General features: G+C 33.4%; 1 protein-coding gene across 1 annotated transcript in view; it reads left to right on the top strand.

Annotated features, from left to right (window-relative positions):
- Positions 1-927: 927 nt before the first annotated feature.
- The window catches only part of LOC127727863 (amidase-like), a 28,922-nt gene continuing 5,685 nt past the window's right edge, over positions 928-24,164 (top strand). The window contains exons 1-10 of the mRNA XM_052234987.1: positions 928-1,037; positions 2,275-2,368; positions 2,876-2,983; positions 3,963-4,074; positions 4,556-4,728; positions 5,700-5,839; positions 6,182-6,382; positions 17,290-17,364; positions 18,079-18,241; positions 22,120-22,182. Coding sequence (XP_052090947.1) covers positions 2,350-2,368; positions 2,876-2,983; positions 3,963-4,074; positions 4,556-4,728; positions 5,700-5,839; positions 6,182-6,382; positions 17,290-17,364; positions 18,079-18,241; positions 22,120-22,182 — 1,054 coding nt within the window. The 5' untranslated portion in view covers positions 928-1,037; positions 2,275-2,349. The remainder of the gene's footprint in view (positions 1,038-2,274; positions 2,369-2,875; positions 2,984-3,962; positions 4,075-4,555; positions 4,729-5,699; positions 5,840-6,181; positions 6,383-17,289; positions 17,365-18,078; positions 18,242-22,119; positions 22,183-24,164) is intronic.

A 24,164-nucleotide genomic window follows, 5' to 3' on the forward strand; every position in this document is an offset into this window, starting at 1 on the left:
ATATTTCAAATTGCTGGCATTACACATGGTATGTTTCAGTCTTTGTATTGTAAAATCAATGCTGTATAACATTCTGTGTTCCTTGAAACACCAACACTTCATTTCATATGTACTAGTATCGTCTCGATAAATGTACCTTTTCTATTCAATTTTGGTTTTTTTTGTGTGTGTGTGATTTTTTTTTATCAAATGTCAGTTTTATAACGACATCGCTATGTCGTAATTTCGACGTAACAAGTCGTAATTACGACATCACTATATCGTAATTACGACATAGCTATGTCGTAATAACGACATCGCTATATATATAAAAGAATATGTATTATGATTGCCAAGAGACTAAATGACACAGAAATAAACAACTATAGGTCATCATAATGCCCTCAATAATGAGAAAAGCCCCCGCATAGTCAGCTATAAAAGAGGGACGAAAGATACCAGAGGGAGAGTCCCCGAAATGACAGCTTTTTAACAATTTAATTCAAACGAGTGAAAATAACGGTTTTAATAATGTACAAACAAAGACCGAAACACGAATATGTTACACAGCAACAAATGACAACCACTGAATTACAGACTCCTGACCGCTATCTGATAATAACGACAACCTTATAGTTTAACTTTTCACTTTTTGAAGCGATAGGAATTTCAAAATGGTCGCCAGTAAAGGCAAAGTTTGTATCGTAAACAAATTCATCTTTTTTTGTTGAGAATATTGAACACTTTATGCAATCAAGCTTAATTAAAGTTATTCACTAGCACCTCAGACTTGCACATACTAGAACTTTATTTATAATCAAGTCAAATGAGACCCAGTTGAATAGGGGAGCAATTCAAGCTCCCTGGAGCCTCTAATTATGTTTGGCATTGCAGGTTTTTTTTTTGAATGGCCCTTATCGGCTTCCGTACTTCGTAACCATTCAATTTTTTTCTGATTATATTTAAAGTCGAGTGTGATGTATTTCAGTCCATTTAAAAGTTTAAATATAAGTGAAGCACATGCGCAGTATAGTGATTGTGTCAATAATTAAACTAAGGTAAGATATAATATGGTCAATTTTACAGTTTAGCAATATTTTGTCTCAAATGTTAATAAATATGTTTATATGATATGTGATAGATGTACGCTTGGTGTATCCGGAATGGTGTTTAGTGCATCGTTAGGGCACCTTAGTATAGCCAAAAAAGTATATCTGGTATAGTATACACATTATTACCGTAAAGATCAATAATTCGCAATAAGAATTTATAAAAGGGACATTTAAAATTATTTGGGTTTAAGATTAACTTAACATAGATTTCTACTACAGTATTATTTTCCTTGACCTTTGATATAACTTCTCTGGTAGTTCTAAAATATAACCTTTTTTAATCGAACCGTGTTAGGGCATAATGAAAAAAAATAGTTTATTGTTGTGTATCTGAATATCACGATTGCGTAACATACTAACTACATGAAATGTAAGAATTAAACAGACAAATCGTATATTAAACTTGTGCAAGTGTTATGACCATGCTTTCTTCCGTATAACATATAATAGTCCAAGTAACTATCATTAATCAACAAAATAGCAACATTGCAAAGACAAATGCAAAATAATGTTTAATAATCGTGCAACAAATCGTTATGTAAATATAAGAATAAGATGCAAGTAGTACAGAATGCTTAGAAATATATGTATTTCAAAATGCACGAAGAAACAGAGGCGTGATATTCTTTAATGGCTAAACAACCCAAGGACACAAATAGTTCAAAGTCATCTAGAAGTGGAACAGTATAATATTGAAACCTCTATAAAACCGTGCTATTTGCAGTATACGTGCATATTTGCCGAGATCAATGCATTATAAAGTATTGCTATACTGAAAATATAAACACCAAAATCTTGGCTAAATTCATATAATAAAATCTGAACATAGAGCATCTGATTCTCTTTCCATACATCAATTTTTAGTCCTCAATATTAAGTATTATACATCATTTCGAAACTACGATTTTTTTTAATAAAAAACATAAACTCTCGGCGAACATGAACATGATTTAATTTCATGTGTGTTCGGATGAAAAAAATGAAAGTACTCTTTTTTTGGCAAAAAAAAATCGATTAAAAAAAATATTTTTCAAAAAAATTTTGTTTACTTCATCTCGATTTATTTGCATTTAGTGTCTACGTCCAAATAAGGTATGTTGTCTTAAGTGTTAATCTTTGCTGCAATTTGGAATACCGTCTCGCCTTCTTTAAAAAGATAAACAAACAAACAATTTACATTTAGATATATACACCAAGAAAACCATCTTTGAGAGAAGAAAAGACCTAAGCATTTCCAGAGGTCTAGTCTAAAAGAGCAATGGCATCAGGGACGCAAGGTAATACAGTAATATTTACGGTTAATGTATATGCAGAACTTAGTCTGTAAAATGTAATATAGTTGCATGTGGAAAAAAAACGTATAGGAAGTAAATTTAAGATTGTTGAGTAAAGTTTTTCTAAATGTGATTTTTGACAAACGAAAAAGCAATGATGAACATCCCTAGATCTGAAAGTAGCTGGTGTTGAATAATAATCTGTTATCGTTTGTATGTAAAAAAAAAACAACCCTCTTTTGAAAAGTTATAAACAGTTAAACCTTGTTAGTATAACCCGGTGTAGAATATATATATTTTTTGGTATTGTAAACAATTCCACCCCGGGTAAGACTGTAAATAGAAAGCATACGTTATAACGAATTTTCTTCGAGCTTTCTTAATAGGTACTGAAATATTATTGTTATTAAATATTAGTACAAATAAATATTCTTAAATAATAGCGAATAGTCTGAGAGAAGTCAATTCTGTCTCCATGAATATAACACACTACTTACTATTTATTTGTAGATTTATATAAAAGCCCTGTTTGCCAAAAACCCCATCTGGATGAATTAAAGCAAATAGACGCTGATTTGAGATTAAAGTTATCCGATGAAGACCTTAAGGAAATGCATGGTATTCAAGTTTTCTGCCTAGGTTCTGATTATCAGAGAGTCAATCGAATATTACTGAGAATATAATTAATAAGCACACGAAAGAATAAGCTTTTCACAACCCAGGAGAAAGTTAAAGGATTGGTGTAACTTGTACCTCCTTTCATTATATGATATTAAAAAAGTATTAACAAAAATAACGAATTACAAGATACATTAAAAAAGGGGGAAGTCCATAAAACATGACAAAATCAAAAATCACGATGACAACCAACGGAACGAAAAGTTAATGTGTTGTGGTTCTAATGTGTCACATTATAACTTTTACATGTCAAATTTTCATAACCCTTTCCAGTTAAAACGTGAAGTAATATCTTTGTCAAAGACATTTTTTTCATACAATTGTTGCTTCCTGAATGCCTTTTGGTATAATGTCTGTTAGCAAAATATTCATGCATACTCAGGATTGGACCGAGTTAAATAATTTGTTTATAGGTATGTTCTAAAGAGTAGGATTATCAAGATGAATGCGAGAAATTTCATACCGCAACTGTTAGAAAACCCTATACTGGGTGGGAGAAAAAATACCTGACAATAGATCACATACGGACCCCTTAAAAGAGAGGCGAAAGATACGAGAGGGACATTCAAACTCATAAATCGAAAATAAACTGACAACGCCATGGCTAAAAAAGAAAAAGACAAACAGACAAACAATAGTACACAAAACACAACATAGAAAACTAAAGACTAAGCAACACGAACCCCACCAAAAACTGGGGATGATCTCAGGTGCTCCGGAAGGGTAAGCATATCCTGCTCCACATGTGGCACCCGTCGTGATTGTAGTTAAAGACACTGACGTTTTAAGAAGTATGTCAATCTACCAACACAGGTATTGAATTTTAAGTTCAACAGTCCATGACCGGTGCGAATATAAATGTTAACAATTTTTTTATTATATCAGAATTTATAAAAAAAAATGGTAACAATAATTTCAGAAAATTTTCAAGGACTTATAGGTTCTTTGCAAAGACTAAATGAGATTCCCGAACCACAACTTCCTGTTAAATACCCAAGAACTCCCGGGTACAAAGCTGAAGACGATGCCTGGTAAGTATACCGTAAGTTTGACTTTAGATCAATTTAACTATTCTTTATGGTGACATATAGATCCTCACGTATTCAAGGTATGTATATATCATTAGCTTTCAAATCTTTTTTTAGTGAAGGGAAATCCGCAAAAGATCTTCAGACGCGTGAAATTGACCATAGTGTTATTTTCCTTCCAATGCATTATCTTCTGGTTTTTTTCTTTTCTGAAAGTAAACACGTATACATATGATATGTATATACAAATTTGACGAGCAGAATCTGCGTATACTTCCGGAGCACCTGTGATCACCCCTGTTTTTTTTGTGGAGTTCGTGTTGCTCAACGTTCAGTTTGGTATGTATTGTTCTCTCTGTCTTTTTTTTTGCCATGGCGTTGTCAGTTTTCTTCAAGTTATGAGTTTTGAATGTCCTTTTTGTAACATCTGTCTCTTTTTGAAAAATAAGACATATTCAACAAGCACAAACATTTTTCATTACAGGTATTGGAAATGTGACATCAAAGGTGCTGCGAAAGGTAAACTGGCAGGTAAGACGATTGGTATCAAAGACAATGTAGCTGTTGCTGGAGTACCAATGATGAATGGATCGAAAATACTAGAGGGATACACCCCGGAGTTTGACGCAACCATTATCACCAGAATACTTGATGAAGGTTTTATATATGTGCTACGTATTTAATCTATACAGTTTGTTTTCATTTTGGCATGGGTTTTTTTAAATTAATTTATTTATTTTTATTTATCACAATCGGGAATTTGACCATTGCAATTTTCATATTTATTTTAATAATCTCAGTTATTCTTATAATTTTACTTAATATGTCAAACTATCGTTTTTTTGTCAAACAGTTGCCATATCACTCTTTAGTCCTAAGTGACCAGTCACAGCTAACTCATAGGTAATCGTCACTTTTCCGTCAACTGTATAACATTACGTCGTTTGATATGGTGTATTAAGGCTAACTGCATAAATGGACACATTCATGTTGATTGGGGTTTTCACTTTTGCATCACTACCCTTTTGAATTTCCTTGGCATTTATCGAGTTGGATTTTAAAAATAGACACATTAATAACCCAGTATCAATATCAGAAAAAAATGATTGCGAAATTAAAGCTAAAATTAATTTAAAACGTTTATTTAGAAAATAAGCTTTGGCGAATATAAAATAAGGAGATGTGGTAGGCTTGCTAATGAGACAAATATCCACCAGACCAAGTGACGTAGATGTTAGCAATACAGGATCGCCGTATTGCCCTCAACAATGAGCAAAACCTTGAAACTTTGTAAAAATGCCTTCCAAAACTTCGTTAAACTCAACTATTCATTATACCAAGGATGGCTTCCGTAATTCAAATCAAACTTTTTTATTTTGTTTACTCACATTGAACTTTAAAAGTGATGAAATAAAAAAAAAGGCCGGATATCTTACCTATTTGTGATCATATCATGCTCCTTGAAACTTCAATTTTTGTGTTGAAAAACTCCGACATCTTGGTATCCACTTTATCCAGAATTGTACTAAAGAAACAGGGAGTGTAATCATCAATTAATAAGTCTTCAAAAATTCAAGCAAGTACTACAAATGGATTTTCAAAATAATTTTTAATTCATCATCAACTAGGAGGTAATATTGTTGGAAAGACTGTCTGTGAAGATATGTGTTACAGTGTACTAAGCTGTACAGCATCTACTGGCCCTGTAAAGAATCCAATCGACAGTAAGCTATCCGCCGGGGGATCCAGTTCCGGAAGTGCTGCTCTAGTGAGTTTATTATACCATTCACATCATCATACAATTTGTCTATTTCCGGCAGTTTTTTAAATAAAATTGTCCTGGGAACATCTCTTTTTAAAACAGCAGTTAACCAGTAAGGCAGTCTATTCGTTACCAGACAATGAATTAACCAATATATCTTTATTAATATGTGTTTACACTTATGAGCAACAACAAGACGTAAATTATTTGCTTCAGGTATGAAAAATAAATTATTGCTTTGATTTTTGATATTTGCTCTATTAAAAAATCTTTATAATTAAGAAAAAATCATGATCCATGTAAAGGTCGTACGTGTAATTTGTAATTTCTGTATTGACTAATTTCTAGCTCGGTAGAAAGGAGATTGATTTAGCTATTGGAGGTGACCAAGGAAGGTCTATACGTATTCCATCGAGTTGTTGTGGGATCGTTGGATTAAAGCCTACATTTGGTTTGGTACCTTATACAGGAATAGCATCACTAGAATTAACATTGGATCATGTAGGACCGATGGCCAGGACAGTTACCGATTGCGCACTACTCCTTGAAGTAATTTATTATTTTTTTCAGTATTTATTTATCTTAGAAATTACGAAAATACTTTCTAGAAATTAGCATATATCTATAGACGTAAAATCTAGACTGCTTTTATTCACAATAATTTGCATGAATTTATCAAATTCCAAAAGATATGTATAATTACCAAACTGGCAAATTATTTAATTTGGGCAATCAATAGTCAATATTCCAGAGGAACAAAGACCACGACAGCTGAAAACGGACAATAACAGAAGTACAAAATTCAGACTAGAACTATCATATCAACGAGTATATATAAACAAGAAATAGCTTTTCTAAAAAGCTTGCCGTATTTTAGCTGCTTATACATGTATTGAGATCGGTGGTTTGTGGGTATAGGGTTTTTTATTGGAATCTTGCACTCCAATCATTAGAATATATAGTGTCTTTTTTCTCCTGGTTTTTTATTTTAGTTGTAGTATTGGTGAATCAGGGTTATCATTAAAGGAGGCTTGATAGTTACATATGATAATATATATATATGGCTTGTAATAGCTAAAGTAAAGATAAAAACACCTTTATGTTTGTTTTGTGGAATATGATTGTTTACTCTTTATGACAATGCAAGTATTTTTAACATGCATACTGTGTCTTGACAGTTATGTAATAGTTAGCAAGGTTATAATCAAGTTGATAAGAAAAACGTATTATTTACTTTTGAGGATTAATGCTAGACAAAATGGACTACCAGTGGCAGATCTAGAAATTTTCATAAGAGGGGGCCAGCTCCAGTCATGCTTCAGTGATTCACTACATGCATATGATCAAACAAAGTTTTCACACGAAAGGGGGGGGGGGCGGTCCCCTGAAAAACTCTCTAAATCCGCCTCTGACTACTATAGATGGCCGTTCGAATATGAGAATATTACATCTTATATGTATAGATGACAGTGGTCTCTTTAGCCCAAGTTAGAAGGGCGCCGCACCCTGGGTGCCCTTAGCCACGCCCTGGGTGCCTTCAATTGAGCCCCTCTCTGACGCCTTTTTCCAAGGGGGGAGAATAGTAAGTTTATTTCGCTTCTTTTGGTTAATAGTGATCTGATGTATGAATGTGTATTGCCATGTTTTATGAACATGTAGTATGAATGACTTTGCTAATGCAAATTTGATAGAGTAAATAATCAAAACAATAACACATGAACAACTTATGCATCTTTATTAACAACATATACAGTAAAAAAAAGTGAACTCGTGATACACACAGAAACGTAGCCAAAAGAAATGAGAAGTGCCTTTTCCTATCATAAAAAGTGCCCTGCCCTTCACTGGCACACTGCCCCTTTCTATTTCTAGCTGGAGCACTTCAAGTGATGAATATCTTATCTGGCTTTTGTCTTAGAAGAAGCAATTAGTTTTGAAGGTACAGGTTAAGTGTTGTTATTACTAATTTCTAGATGTAGTATAACTGTAAGAAGATGTTTTGTGGTAATGGATTTGGAATGAAATATTAATTGCAAATAATTTTCTAGAACATGTTGTCAGCTGGCTTCTTATATTTTTCATTATTTTGTTGCGGTTTGTAATCTTGACATTTTTTTTGTAAGTTCTATAGATGAGAGTATCATATTGGTATTATCATTTAGTGCTTTATATTTGGTTGCATATGTAAGCATATGCTTTTGTTAGTTGGAATATTTATATTTTCAGTTCTGATGGCAACAAGTTCATGAAATACATATAGTCAGGCCTAGGATTATTAGTAAGCGATAGTTGTTTTGTTTGTTTATGTTTATTGTCATGACTGATATGGACTATATAACTTGCTGTTTGGTGTGAACCAAGGCTTCATGTTGAAGACCGTACTTCAACCTATAATGGTTTACTTTTACAAATTGTGACTTGGATGGAGAGTTATCTTTGGTACTGATATGACATTCTGTTATATCTATCGACAAGATTGAGAACACATATTTTTGTAATAAAACATATTTAATTCTATGATATCATATTTAACAATTTATCGCTAATTTGTGCATTTTTCCTTTGATGTGTACGCTCTGATAATGTCAGTATCAGTTGACTGGTCGTGATATATAAATTATTGGGTCAGTTCGCAATTGACATGCTCAGGTGCACTGTGTCAGGATCTTCTTTCCCCTTTCATTCACAAAATCATGCATGATTTTTTTTTTTGCAGAATCGCAAGAGTGTTTTGGTAAATGAAACACTTCTCATATTGTTTGAAAGTTTCAGTAAAGTTAGTTTTGCCTTTTTGATAGATTGTGTGAAAATTCGAACAGAATATGAATAAAAAACCCAATAAACTTTTAAAAAATGCACCATTATTAATAGCTTTCCTTGCTTATTCACAATGATGTACAAAATGTATAAATATATCATCCATGCTATTCAGATCTGAGTTTTTATTCATACATATTCTGGTGCTGTTCCAAGTAGTCTTCTTTTTCTGTTTCTAGAGAAGTATTTGTTTTACCTGTTCAGTCACTTTAAAGTGTTACAATTAATATTTAGACGCAACACAGAATAGTGACCAAAAAGGTACTGCTATCATATGAGAGGAGCTAGAAAAAAAAATGAAATGTACACATTATCAACATTTTTGTGGGACCATCAAGATGTGGTTTCATTGACTTTTTTGTCAATATATAGATAGATATTCATAGACCAAATAACAAATAAGCAACAAATTCAAAAGTAGATGTAGGATGAATTATAGAAAGAAGGGGTACACGGGGGCCCGAAACTTGACAAGGTTTGGTTTGGAACAAGTAATATGTCTGCATTAACATTAAATGTAGGTTTTAAAAGGGGGACCCAGATCGCCTTTTCCTAAATCCTTTTCTGAAATTAAAGGCATATTTCTGGGCACAGTTGAAAAATAAATGAACATGACTTTAAAAAAGCTAGAATATTAAGCTAAAAGAAATAGACCAAATTTGAATGACATCTATTAAAATGTTTGAAATGAACTTGTCGGCCTACAGACTTGTTGCTTCCTGGAATGTCTGCTTACACAGTGCTTTCCTAAAATGATTTGTAATGTGATCGTTTTCATGGTGAATTATGAGCAAACATAGATTATGCCGTTGGTTTTCTCGTTTGAATTGTTTTACATTGTTATTTCAGGGCCTGTTACATGTATAGCTGACTATGCAGTATGGGCTTTGCTCATTTTTGAAGGCCATAAGGTGACCTTTAGTTGTTTATTTCTGTGTCATTTTGGTCTTTTTTGGAGAGTTGTCTCATTGGCAATCATACCACATCTTCTTTTTTTATATTATAATGACAAGATAAATGTTATGTTACCCACCCAACTAAGTAAAATATATAACTTCTCGTTGAACTTCTAAAACAACGATAAATCTGCTGATTCATATCGTATCATTCAATGCTGTCAGATTCTATGTGAAAAATAAAGAAATTTACCTTAATGTATGCTTCCATTATATTCGGCATTGTTATTCAGTTATGTCCAAAGCAGAACTTATGAAAGGCATGCTGTTGTCTGTTCTGTGGTCGGTTTGTTGTCTCTTTGACACATTCCCCATTTCCATTCTCAATTTTATTAATAATTTATTTTCAATAGATGCATTTGAAAAATTTATTTTTGGCACTAAGTAAAGCGACGTCTATGTTCATGATGTCATGTGATCATCTATATATATAAGAATATTTCATTAGAGTTGATTTATTAAAGATTGCTTTGAATCCTACTTATTGCTATTTGTCTGCAATTATTGGCCATCACAAAGTTTCACGTAAAATTTTGACGTCATAATACAAAATATCTGACGCCACAATGGAAAAGTGATTGTAGTATGATGTCAATGGTTGAAGCGGGACAGATTCTCATGTCAGCTGGGACAGAATTCCATAAAGCGATTAGGTGTATGGTTATTATATATGGGTACTATGTTCAGGAGGATGAATTCTAATATATATACGTAAAATACCTGTTCGGTTTTGGATTAACATCCTGGATCGGATTTCCTTATCAACCACCATCATTGTTAACGCATCCAAGTCATAAACTAGAGCCTTTACATAGTCATTTCGATCTGCCAATATCACATATTACAAATACTTATACAAATACAGCCGATAGATTAAACTCAGCACCATTGTATATTGATGATTATACATATAGTATCAGCTCATTCAGATTTGAAAAGGTTAGCAAAATAGCAGCCCCATCTGAAAATGGGAAACCTTGATTATCTCGAGCATGTGAATCAAAGCAAATAGTAATTATCATCACGACGAAATATACTTATTGTAAGACCTGATACATTGTACATTGTAATGTGAACAAATTAGAATTTGATTTATCTATATCAAACATTTGTCAAATGCAGTTCTCAGTGCTGTTGATATATCAATTAAAAAATGACTGCTGAGCGCCACTGTGTACAGTGGCAGATCCAGAACTTTTCATAAAGGGGGGGCCTATATAATCAACCAAGGGGAGGGGCGGCCCCAGCCCCCCCCCAACCCCCCACTTTTGGATACGCCTTGGGTGTACAACGACTCCAAAGAATAAATCATCATGTACGAGTACATTACACTGTCTACCCCACATGCGAACATCATTTTGGACCTCGCTGTGTTGCAAGTGTCTTGGGTTTTCAGGCATATTAATTCAAATTGCTCATTGCTGCCTTTTTTTAATTTCATCTATCCATAGTCGTAGACGTCCAGCTAGAGGGGTCATTAAACAAACTATATAGTGCACTGAAACCCTTGCCCATAACTAAACCGTGATGCTTGGGGTTTGCTTCCTTGCACACTCGCAACCATATATTAATATAATTTCAATCGGTTGATTTTAAGAATTAGAATGAAATTATTTTCTTCTGAATTGTCTGCCCATAGGTGGCGTTTTTAGGTTATGTGTTTTATGTGATTTGGCGGTTAAATCATTCGGCACGACAGGGTCTACTCGATCGGTCACGTTAATTGTTCTAGTTGTGTTTATCGATTTAAGTACATTCGAATTTAGTCATGGATAATGAAGGTGAACCAGATATTTCGCTGAGAACTGTTTTAACTGCTGTAAATCAACAGAGTAAAGATATCGAGGCAATTATTGATGCTAAAGTGACGGAGAAAATTGGTGGATTAAGAGAAGAGTTACAGGGTGCCAACCAGTTGATGAAATCCCAGGTTAAGAAACTTAAAACAGACGCTTCCTATAAATGGAAATACGAAGGTAATAAGATCCAATTTGACTTTAATACTGAAAATCTCGAGGATCTTGTTCAGACTTTGTGGGCTATAGACAATGGGAAGGTAGATTACGCACGAGATTTGTTATCATCTACCGTAGATAAAATTAAGCATCGTAACAAACTCATCAAAATAGCTGACACTTCCGAGGGAGGTTGGGATACCGCTAGGCAATACGACGCTAATCCTATTGCAAGTGATTCTGAGGATGAAGCAAAAATTATCCGAGCTGACAATAGAGCTGTCCGCAAGAAGAAAGGGAAGGCTAAGCAGGTTAGAGGAAATGGTTCCAAAACTAAGGATAACAATCAGTCTCTATTAGGACAGGTTCCAAACTTCGTTCCGCAGCCCTTTCGTGGGCATCAGCAACCTTGGTTCAATGGAATTCCCCTTCAGCAAGGTTTCAACGCTGGAAAGATGCAGAGGGGACAATGCTACTCTTGTGGGTCATACACACACTACAGGTCCAGCTGTCCGTATGTCAACAGTAGTAAACCAGCCACCCAAACCAGGCCGCAGTGAATTTTTGAAAGATGAGTATTTTAATTATCTTGAACTTTCACAAGACATTTTAGTAGATAATCATATTGATTGCAATTTGACCAATAATTATTTTGAATATGAACTAGGTCAATCTGATATTATTGTTAAGGGTAGACTTAGCAGAAACATTCAATTTTGGATAGATATTGGTGCGCCTAAATTTATTATAGATACTATTAGAGATGGTTATGTTTTACCTTTTTATTCAAATCCAATATCGATTGGTTTGTCTAATAATTTATCAGCTTTGAATAATGCAGATTTTGTAAGATCGGCTATTACTGATTTATTAGCTAGAGGTTTAATTGTGGAGACGTTAGATATTCCATTTGTTGTGAATCCTTTAACTGTTTCTGTTCAGTCAAACAAGAAAAAACGGTTAATAGATTTGAGAGAAATAAACAGACATTTATGGAAGCAGAGTGTAAAATTTGAAGATATGCGTATTGCAAAACATTATATAAATGCCAATTCATATATGTTTAAGTATGACGTACATTCTGCATATCACCATGTCGATATTTTCCCGCCTCACACTAAATATCTAGGATTTGCATGGGAGTTTAACGGTGTTAAAAAATATTTTAAATTTCTAGTATTACCGTTTGGTCTCAGTACTGCTTGTTACATATTTACCAAACTAACTAGACCACTTATTAAAAAGTGGAGAGGAGAAGGCAAGCAGGTTATTATGTACTTAGATGATGGACTTGGTGTACATGATGATGAGGAATTGTGTACTCAAATGGCCATACAGGTTAAAAAAGACTTAATAAGTAGCGGTTTTGTACCTAAGGCTGAAAAGTCTATGTGGACACCTACTAAAAGTCTCACTTTTTTAGGTACTAACATTGATACAGATAAAGGAGTGTTTACTATTCCTGACAATCGTATTGATAAGATTATGAGTACCATATCAGACATTGATTTGTGTTTAACCAAAAATGGTAAAGTATTTGTAAGGAAGGTATCTTCCTTGGTAGGACAGATTATATCTACATCTCCCGTTATAGGCAATATAGTATATTTAATGACAAAACATTTGTCTATTGACATTAATAGTGTTCATTCATGGAACAGTTATATACATTTATCTGTAGACAGTATTCATCAAATTAATTTTTGGAGGTTTAATTTACATGAAGCCAATGTTAAACCCTTTAAGACTGATGTGTCTTGGCAGACTATTGTATATAGTGATGCAAGCAATACGGGTTACGGTGGCTATATTGTGGAAAACCCATATAATATTGCTCATGGTACGTGGTTAGAATCTGAAGTTTCCACTAGTTCCACATGGAAGGAGTTAACTGCTGTGAAAAAAGTATTTTTGTCGCTGATAAACTTTTTAAGTGGCAAGAATGTAAAATGGTTTACTGACAACCAAAATGTTGTTAGTATTGTTAGTAAAGGGAGCACTAAATCAGTACTACAAAAGTTAGCTTTAGACATTTTTAGCACATGTATTAAACACAATGTTAATATAGATATGGTTTGGATCCCACGTACTGAGAATGAGAGAGCAGATTATCTTAGTAGGATTATTGATTCAGATGATTGGGCAATTTCTGAATTTGTATTTCAGATAATTGAAACCCTTTGGGGACCTCATGAGGTTGATTGGTTTGCCTCTGACGACAATTTTAAATTGAATGTTTTTTATTCCAGATTTTGGAATGTGAATTCGTCAGGTGTTGATGCTTTCACGGTTGACTGGCGAGGAATCAACGGGTTGTTCGTTCCACCCGTTTCTTTGATTCCACGCGTATTAATGTATATGCGGCAGTGTAAAGCTGTTGGTACTTTAATTTTACCTTACTGGCCCTCTGCCAGTTATTGGCCAATACTTTGTCCTTTTGGTGATGGTTTCATTTCTGAGGTGACAAATTTTATAGATCTTCCTACTTACAAAAATGCTTATATAGCTGGTAAGAGTAAAAAGGCCATATTTGGCAAAGTTGATTTAACTTTTCGCATGTTAGCATTAAGGATGGATTTTTCATCCAGTTAGATCATTTTGATGTGAGCATGTATTATAGATCTCTCTTGATCTCTTCATATAGAATGTTAGTTTTACAAGGAGTATATTGTATTGTGATTTTGTGTTGACAGTGGCGAATATAACAGTGACAATTAGATTCGTAGTATTTAGCTGATTGTTATAATTTTAAATTATTTTCATTATTAATGTTTCCTTTCAATTACAAATATATTTTTGCAGGCATTTGCTGGAGAATTGCCGAATCTACCTGTCTCATTAGTTAGTAAAGTGAATTTACTTCCAGAATTACTTTCGGAATCTCGAGCAGTTTCTACAACAAAAGGATATTATCACAGTTTTTTACGATGGAAAAAATGGGCTACATTGAACGGAATTGAAAACGGTGACATTTTACCAGCTAAAGCCTTTCACGTTGCTATATATTTAGCTTCTCTGACACAGTCGAGCAATACTGTTAGTCCAGTTGTTCAGGCGTTTTACTCTTTAAAGTGGATACATTCTCTTATTGGATCATCATGTTCACCGACAGATTCGTCTTTAGTAATTAATGTTTTAGAAGGTGCGAAACGTAGCTTGGCTACTCCTACGAATAAAAAGGAACCTATTTCGGTAGAATTGCTGCATAAAATGTATGATGCCATGTTTTCTTTTGGTAATTTGTATAATCAACGTATAATTTGTGCGTGTTTCACTGCATTTGCTGGTTTTTTAAGAGTTTCTGAGTTGCTTAATATTCGAAGAAGTGATATAGTTATTTTAGAGTGTTATATGTCAATTCTCATTCAACATAGTAAAACAGATGTATATAGAGATGGCAATTCAGTATTAATTGTCCGTACACATTCAAATAAGTGTCCAGTAAAAAACATGGAATTATATTTGCAGTGGGCTGATATTTTTCGAAATTTGACCCGATGTAAAGATGTCTATGTTTTGCGTAAAGAGAATACACCATTATCGTATTCGAGGATGCGTGAGCTCTTTATTGAAGCGTTCAAGCCTTTTGTTCATAACATTAAGCAATATGGCTTGCACAGTTTGAGGTCTGGAGGTGCTAGTGTTTGTGCTAATTTAGGTTTACCAGACCGCCTTTTTAAGAGACACGGTAGATGGCGTTCCGAAACGGCCAAAGATGGTTATGTTAAGGATTCCTTAGATGATTTGCTTAAAGTGTCCAAAAATTTAGGGTTATAGATTTATTGCTTTAATTTTAAATTCTTTTATTGCATGATATAGAACTTTCTTCAAAATTTTCCCGTTCTTTGTGTTTCGGCCATCGGCTCTGTCGTGTGGTATTGCACTTTACTATTTCTTGTTATTATTATTATGAGAATAATATGAGGTTCTGATATATGGGTATTAACGGAAGAAGAAATATAATTTCAATCGGTTGATTTTAAGAATTAGAATGAAATTATTTTCTTCTGAATTGTCTGCCCATAGGTGGCGTTTTTAGGTTATGTGTTTTATGTGATTTGGCGGTTAAATCATTCGGCACGACAGGGTCTACTCGATCGGTCACGTTAATTTTTTAATACTTGTTATTTCAGATTTTTGTATCATGCATTAAGAGATTTGTTCCCTTTACATAAGTGTTTGTGTTCATTGAACTATTTACAGATTTATATGAGGACATTATAAAGATGTTTAGGATTCTGTATATGTAATATATTATTAAATGGTAATTAAACCTGCCATCGGCTCTGTCGTGTGGTATTGCACTTTACTATTTCTTGTTATTATTATTATGAGAATAATATGAGGTTCTGATATATTGGTATTAACGGAAGAAGAAATATAATTTCAATCGGTTGATTTTGGCCATCGGCTCTGTCGTGTGGTATTGCACTTTACTATTTCTTGTTATTATTATTATAAGAATAATATGAGGTTCTGATATATGGGTATTAACGGAAGAAGAACTCACCTTGTTTGTCTTCTATTCTTCTGATCAGCTGTTTATCGGCAATTGTCTGTTTTGTTTACATCAGAAATCAATGAAGCGGTGAATGCGCGGGGAAACGAAAGGAATCTTCGAATTCGTATCAATACGTAACTCGAATAATTACAGCGCCCCCTTACGGTCATTGTCCTCCAGAGTTAATGTAGTGATCGATAGGGAGCGTAATATAACGACTGGATTATTCGGGTTAATCAATACTGTATATTCCGTGATTTGAATATTTTCTAATCAATATGTTCAAGCAATGAAAAATATGAGGATAACATTTTTAATCATAGAGCACACGTTTTGTGTATTTACTATTTAAAATTATAGTTTATGAAGAAATATAGCAAAATATGTTTCAATACGCACTATAAAGTGAAGATTAGGTGTATTATTGTTTTGTTTTTGAAAGAACATTAATAATCCATAAATACACACCTTTGTACCAATATTGCACCAAATTTCAAGATAACATAAATTTCATCATCACAGAATGATATTATTTGCTCAAATTGACAGGTCTTCGTGAACTAAATTTGGCTTAAATTATGATAGCAATTGAACACTTCATTATAGTTTCTACCGATGACCTACTATCATGATTTTTATCCGACCCCACTAACGGACGCGTTGACATATAATGCATACAACTCAATAATAGTCAATCAGACGTTAAGATATCCTTCACTTCCCCCAGAAGCAGCCCGGAAGCAGCTGAGCTGCAGCCATTTAATGTTATTTATAACCAATGAGATACCGTTAACAGATTAACCACATTCCAGGCGTCCAGCCTCTGACTAATCAGACCGTATCACCATGGTGATACGGTAACAAGCAATAGTACTAAAATGAAAAGTGTGTAATAGAAACTCCTAAACAAATCCGGAGTGACACCAGGAAGCTCTGGAAGGAATGGTATATCCGGCTTTGTATGTGAAAACCTTCACGATGTCTGTCAGGTAGTAAAAGACAGTGATGTAGCAAATTTGACAAGAGGTGTTAATAATAAAGCTGATATAAGCCTTTGAATTTTGAATCTACCCTGATGTGTAAAACCATAATTACATTTAGTAGATATGATCCTTTAGAAAAGGGAAATTCACTTTTGAAATCGTTACGTTTTGCACATACATGTATATATATCCATCTTCAAATTGCAAAACTGTCAAAACTTTAACTTTGTTGAACATATTGCAGGTAATCGCTGGCTATGACGAAGGGCGTGATCCCAGACAAATTCCAAATATGTCAATACCCAAGTATTCACAGTTGGTAAGAACTTTAACATGATAATCCTTTTTCCTAATAGAAGAAGTCATTACACAAAAGACGACCGTTTTCACAATAGGTAAATTCTTTCATAACAAAGCCTTCTTATTTATAAATTGTAAACTTTTGAGCACACCACCATCACATGCACATATAGTAAAAGCATTTAAAAAATGCAAAATATTGGCAGTTGGTAAAATTTTAAGACGCTTTCCTTGTCTTCATTACTTGTAAGTATTTAAGATAGCTATGTATTTATTTTAGGTGTTAAGAACAGTAACGCCATAACCAAAAGATGCAGAAGTTAAACCATATAAATACTTCTGTTTCTAGTATTACAACTGTTAATTGAAAATGCACTATAAATTTCGTACGTTCGAAGCGTTTTTTCTGGATTTGCTTCCACCAGTTACGCTCACACCAAAACATTTGAACGCCAGGGATATATAAATACACAGAAACGTTAAGAATTTCAAGACAATAATATTTACATACTCTATTCAGCGGGAAAATCATCATTTATCGTACAAAAGCCTTCACTTAGCATACTTGAAAGCTAATGGTAAATAGTCTATATATAAGCAACACATAACATATTTAAAAATTATCCCTGACACTTTTATATATGTAAATAAACTGTTGTATACTGTTTATTTTTTTTCTTTGTGCACAAACGTTCATTTTGAAACCTTTTTTCGGTTTTTTCTTCTTCGAAAGATTGATGCTGGTATAGAAGGCTTTAAGATTGGTATAGTCAAAGAAGGATTTGAGTCCCAGCTAATGGAAGCAGATGTGGCTGAGATTGTCAAGGGAGCTGCAAATAATTTTAGAGGAGCTGGCGCTACAGTTGAGGATACCAGTATACCTCTACATAATGATGGTATGTTTTGCGTTCAAATGAAACATTATTGTTAATAATACCAGTATCCCTCTTCATAATGATGGTATGTTTTGCGTTGAAATGACAAACTATTGTCAATGATACCAGTATATATCTACATAATGATGGTATGTTTTATGCTTCAATGAAGCACTGTAGTCAAAGATACAAGAATATCTCTACATAATGATGGTATGCTTAGTGTTATAATGCAGCACTATATTCAACGATACCAGTATACCTCTACATAATAATGGTATGTTATGCGCTACAATAAAGCACTTTATTTAGGAATACCAGTATACCTCAACATAACGATGGTATGTTTTGTGTTCGATGAAGCACTATAGTCAGGGATACCGGTATACCTCACATAATGATGGTATGGTTAGTGTTATATGAAGCACGTTAGTCAAGGATATCCGTGAGAAATGGATATTGCTTGATATTTAAAATACATACCAATTAGACGTTCCATGTCCTGTTCCGGCGTCAAACTTTAACATCAGACATTTTAAAACTTTTTGTACGCTTCATAATGTAATGAAGTGTGATACGAGAAATATCTATTCATGCAAGAAATAGAAAACAGGCCACAACCATAAGAGAAACCATTAAACCTCTTCATAACAATGGTATGTTTTGTGCTACAATGAAGCACTATTAGTCAAGGATACCAGAATACCTCTTCATAACAATGGTATGTTTTGTGCTACAATGAAGCACTATTAGTCAAGGATACCAGAATACCTCATCATAATCATGTTATGTTTTGTGTTACAATGAACCACCAATATAAATGATACCAGTAAACCTCTTCAGAAAGATGGTATGTTTTGTGTTCGATGACGTATTATTAGTCAAGGATACCAGTATACCTCTACCTAATGATGGTATGTTTTGTGTTACAATGAAGCACCATTATGAACGATGTATATCCAAAGCCATGCACTTGTCATCCAGTAATTGTCGTTGGCTGTCGTCTGTCATATTTATTTCTCGTGAATTGTTGCATAATCAAGCTATATTAAAATATAGAACTCTGATTTCGTTATACTCCATGGAGTATCAGAGTTCTATATTTTAATTAGACTGAGACTCCCCATTCCCCCAAGTCATTCGAGTAAATGATCAATAATACAACAAGCCAACTGCCTTGGCACATAGAATTGTAGTGGGGATAAACTATTTTTTTGAGAATTCAATAACTCAATCATCCCTATTATATTTTAATCTCGATCTGTGGTGGTGCATCAAGTCAGGAATATGACAGTTGATTTCCATTCGTTTGATGTGTTTGAGCTTTTCATTTTGCCAATTGTTAAGAGACTTTCCGTTTTGAATTTTCTTTGGAGTACGGTATTTTTGAAAGGGTTGTGGGAATAAACGAATTCAAACAAATGCTACATTCCCAGACTTTCAACAATTTCTCCAATAAAACCACTTTTACTAAATTTTGCAATGTAACGTGAACGACTACAACAACTGTGTATCTGCTATAATGTAAATGTAGAACGCAGTATGTCAGAAGGTTGGAACAGCTATATTTTGCAAACGTATGGCTATCACAGTTACTATATGAAAATAAGGAGATGTGGTATGATTGCCAATGAGACAACTATCCACAAAAGTTCAAATAAAATGGATGTAAGCAATTATAGGCAACCGTACGGCCTTCAACAATGAGAAAAACCCATACCATATAGTCGGCTATAAAATGCACCGACATGAAAAATATGAAAAAATTCAATTGAGAAAACTAACGGCCTAATTTATAACAAAACAATTTACGAAAAACAAATATGACAGACATGAACCAACGAAAACCACTGAACTACAGGCTCCTGACTTGGGACAGGCACACAAAGAATGTGGCGGGATTAAACATGTTTGTGAGCACTCAACCCTCCCCGAACCTGGGGCAGTGGTGTAACAGCACAACATAAGAACAAACTATAAAAATCAGTTGAAAAAGGTTTAACTCATTAGATCGATACAAAGAAAAATATCAAACAAAAACACAGAAAGGACGTGGTAGGGAATATATCCATCCCTCATCCCAAACAACAAAAAAGACACTATGTACAGATCTGTGAGTACTTGCAGTTATTGACAGCTAGTTCAAAGCCAATAACAACTAATAAAAAAAAATCACGTATCTAAGACTTAAATATCAATCAGTACACATTCAACATCCAATTGATTTAGTTTAAAGACGTCATTAACAGTCAGAGAAAAACATGACCTTGTGCAATGCAAACATATAGGTACCGACAGATTGTAGTATTGTGAAAGTCCATATGAGTCATAGTTTGTATGTTTATATGGTTATATAGATATAAGAAGATGTGGTATGAGTGCCAATGAGACAACTCTCCATCCAAGTCAAAATTTATAAAAGTAAACCATTATAGGTCAAAGTACGGTCTTCAACACGGAGCCTTGGCTCACACCGAACAGTAAGCTATAAAGGGCCCCCAAAAATTACTAGTGTAAAACCATTCAAACGGGAAAACCAATGGTCTAATCTATATAAAAAACGAGAAACGAGAAACACTTATGAACCACATCAACAAACGACAACTACTGAACATCAGATTCCTGACTTAGGACAGGTGCAAACAAATGCAGCGGGTTTAAACGTTTTAATGTTACCAAACCTTCACCCTTTTTCTGAAACAATAGTGTAACATCACAACATAGAAAGACACACTATAAAATATCAACTGAAATAGCTTAACTCAATCAAAGGACATATTAACACCAGTGAACATACACTGAACAAATAAATTTGACCTATAATACAATGTAAATACAAAATAAATAAACTAAGGGAAGAATAATAAAAGTAACATGTTATATCGGTATGAACTGTTAAACAATTTAAGAAAAACAATATGCTCGAACAAAAATATCAGCCATTTGCAATAACTTTAAACACAGGTAAATGAAAATCACGTATCTAAGACTAAAATATCAATCAGTACACATTCAACATATATGACTGCCGGCCAGACCTTTGTCTCAGTCGACAATAGACATCTCTTGGTCATTCTAACGCAGATCTGAATAAAATGACTATTTTTATCGTTTACATAACTTACATAACTGCTTAGTACAGCGAAGAAGAAATCTATTGGAAAAGATTTTGTAAATGAAAGTTCAAAGTACTTAGAACTTTCAAGGTTCTGGTTAGTGCGTCACCCTAATCATATCTCGTTAGCTATAGCACCGCCATTTACTGAAAGTTGCCAAATATATTTTTTTGGCTACTGACAATTACAAGGATAGGCATATAAATCACGATAAATTGATATATTCGGGGTAATCATTTATCCCCGAGATTTTAATAGAATTTTTAAGGAAAAGAAGGAATTTGTTTTTTCTATTCATGACACTAAATCCCAACGCACTCACAAAAAAAATAACGGAACAGATATTTTATAGCTGTAACTTTTGTTGCTTTTGATGTGTCTATATATAAATTGCCTAACTATGTAATTTTTTACACACTATTTAGTATGTAAATATTAAAATGTTAAAAATATTTACAATGCGATAAAATTAACGCAATATCTCGCTAGTCAAACTAGCTTTATCGGACTTGCATCTATCAAGGTGAAATCGGATGCAGATAAGAAATGCTTGCAGCTCATTGTACATTATGATCAATAAGATCTAATTATGCTGCGTAAAAAAAATGTATGACGTTCAAGATTTTTTGTTTGATATACGAAATCTGTTCTTGAAGTAAGGTAAGTTTGCAACGTCCAATGGTCACTTATCATTTTTTAAATGTTGTTTTTATTTTCAATTTTGCAACGAGAAAATACAGAAAATACTGCAATAGTTATATCTTATATGATATTAAATTACAGGTATAAAGATCTGGCATCCAATTGCACTGCAAGGACAATATAACTGTATGATAAAAGGAAATGGTATGGATTAGACTTTTTATTGGTTTAGTCCAAAGTAATAACAACATGTTTTGTAAATATGAGTTTCTGTCAACCACATGAATTTATGTTGATATTACAATGTTTCCCTTTTTAAGGCCCCCTTCCGTAACAATGTCGCCCTGTATTAAAATTCAATCTTTTTTCAATTCAGAATTCCATATTCACTATGAGATAAGTGACATAAACCATTTTATTGATTAAAATCATTCAGTTCGAAAGTAAATTTGTTTATACTTTTTGATAAGTGAAAAGGGTGTAAAGTGATTGTCGTTACCGTTCTTTTGTTCACCAGTTCTTGTCAGTCCCCACCCGTCCTCACATGTTATCCAGAATTTCATCAGGAGCAGTACATAAGCACCTGAAGGAATTATGCAACATATTTATTCTAAATAGCTGTGAGATTTCCTTTGACAAATTATAGATTTTGAAATATTTGATAAAAGTTAGGCAACTTCAAAACCAATGAATAAATATGAATCTAAAACTTTCTCAGAAAAGCATTTAAACAATAAAAACCAATTGTTCAGAGAACAATTGAAGGTCTTTCAAACCCACATGCACATATTTTGATATGAAAATATTAAAAGTCGGTTTAGAATGTCATTTCTTGTGTCAGACGACAGCTTACTGAAAGCTGATTCCAAAAAATATTTGGTTTCTATAAACATTTGCTTAGAATAAGGGAGATAATTTTCTCTTTCTGGTTTGAAAAATGACACTTCTGTTATTATATGATAGGCCACTTGACACTGATTCCAAAAATATATATTTCTAGATACTTTTATATAAAATTAATGCAAAAAATGGCTACTTCCGGTTTACTTAAGGTCACTTCCGGTTGACTTTTGCAAGGTTATGTGTATTTCTACCAAATGCCAAAAACCCTATGGCTTTGTCATGTATCAATATGAAGTTAGTGCAAAGGTCAAAAATCTAGAAATTTACCTTTGACCTTGACCTCAATTTCAAGGTGATCAAGCAAAAACCAAAAGACCTAAGGTCGCTACTATGTACTGTTGATAAGTTATATAACTATTCATCTTATTTTTAACATTCAAGGGATGAAAACTCCTAGTAAATGTAACCTTACCGTTCAAAGAAAAAATTTCCTGCTACGACATATTGTAAATAACAATTAAATGAAAATCTTTCGTCGATATATATTACAGTTTCTTAGGAGTAGCATGCACAAGCAGAAGGAAAAAATTCAGAACATGACCTTGTCCTTTGACCTTGACCTCATTTTCTTTTTGGTGGACCCAGTATCTCAGATTAAAAAAACCTAGGTCTCTATCACTTATGGTTTATGACTTACTATTACATTTAACTTATGTCGAATACATAATGGGAAATAACTCTCATATGGAATGTTCAGATCTCTTCGATCAAAATTATTCTCGACAACCTGAGGATATAACCAGCAATTTGGTAAAATAATTTTTTCATAATCTTTTACTGTTGTGAAGAAGTATTGCGCACACTGAGTAACAGTTTGATATCACAATGGGAAATCTAGTGGCATCGAACAAAAGAAAATTCACTCTTCCTATAATAAAGTCGAGAAAATCAATAATAAAACGATGCCGGTGACGATAGTGATCGAAAGTTATTTCTAAACAACAATCGTGCATTGATTTTTAAAGAAATTATTTGTTAAACTTTGTTATTAGAAATATACATGCAACTTCACGATGTATTATGTTCAGTATTTATCGAAATAATTACATTAGAAGCTTGTGAAACTGAAATTTTAAAATTGTTAATCTTTGCTGCATATTGATAAAAAAAAATTGAAAAAAAATCATGTACATACAAAATCTAAAGATTTCCAGAGTGTTCCACAAAATCCTCAGCTTGTTACAAATTCCAGAAATATACCTATTCTTCACATCGAAGTTTTCGAGTACACCGGTCTGCTCTTGTCACTTGAACATTCAATATAGAAATATTGTCTCTTCGTG

Source organism: Mytilus californianus, unplaced genomic scaffold (assembly GCF_021869535.1).
Source record: "Mytilus californianus isolate M0D057914Y unplaced genomic scaffold, xbMytCali1.0.p SCAF_2, whole genome shotgun sequence".
Lineage (NCBI taxonomy): Eukaryota > Metazoa > Mollusca > Bivalvia > Mytilida > Mytilidae > Mytilus > Mytilus californianus.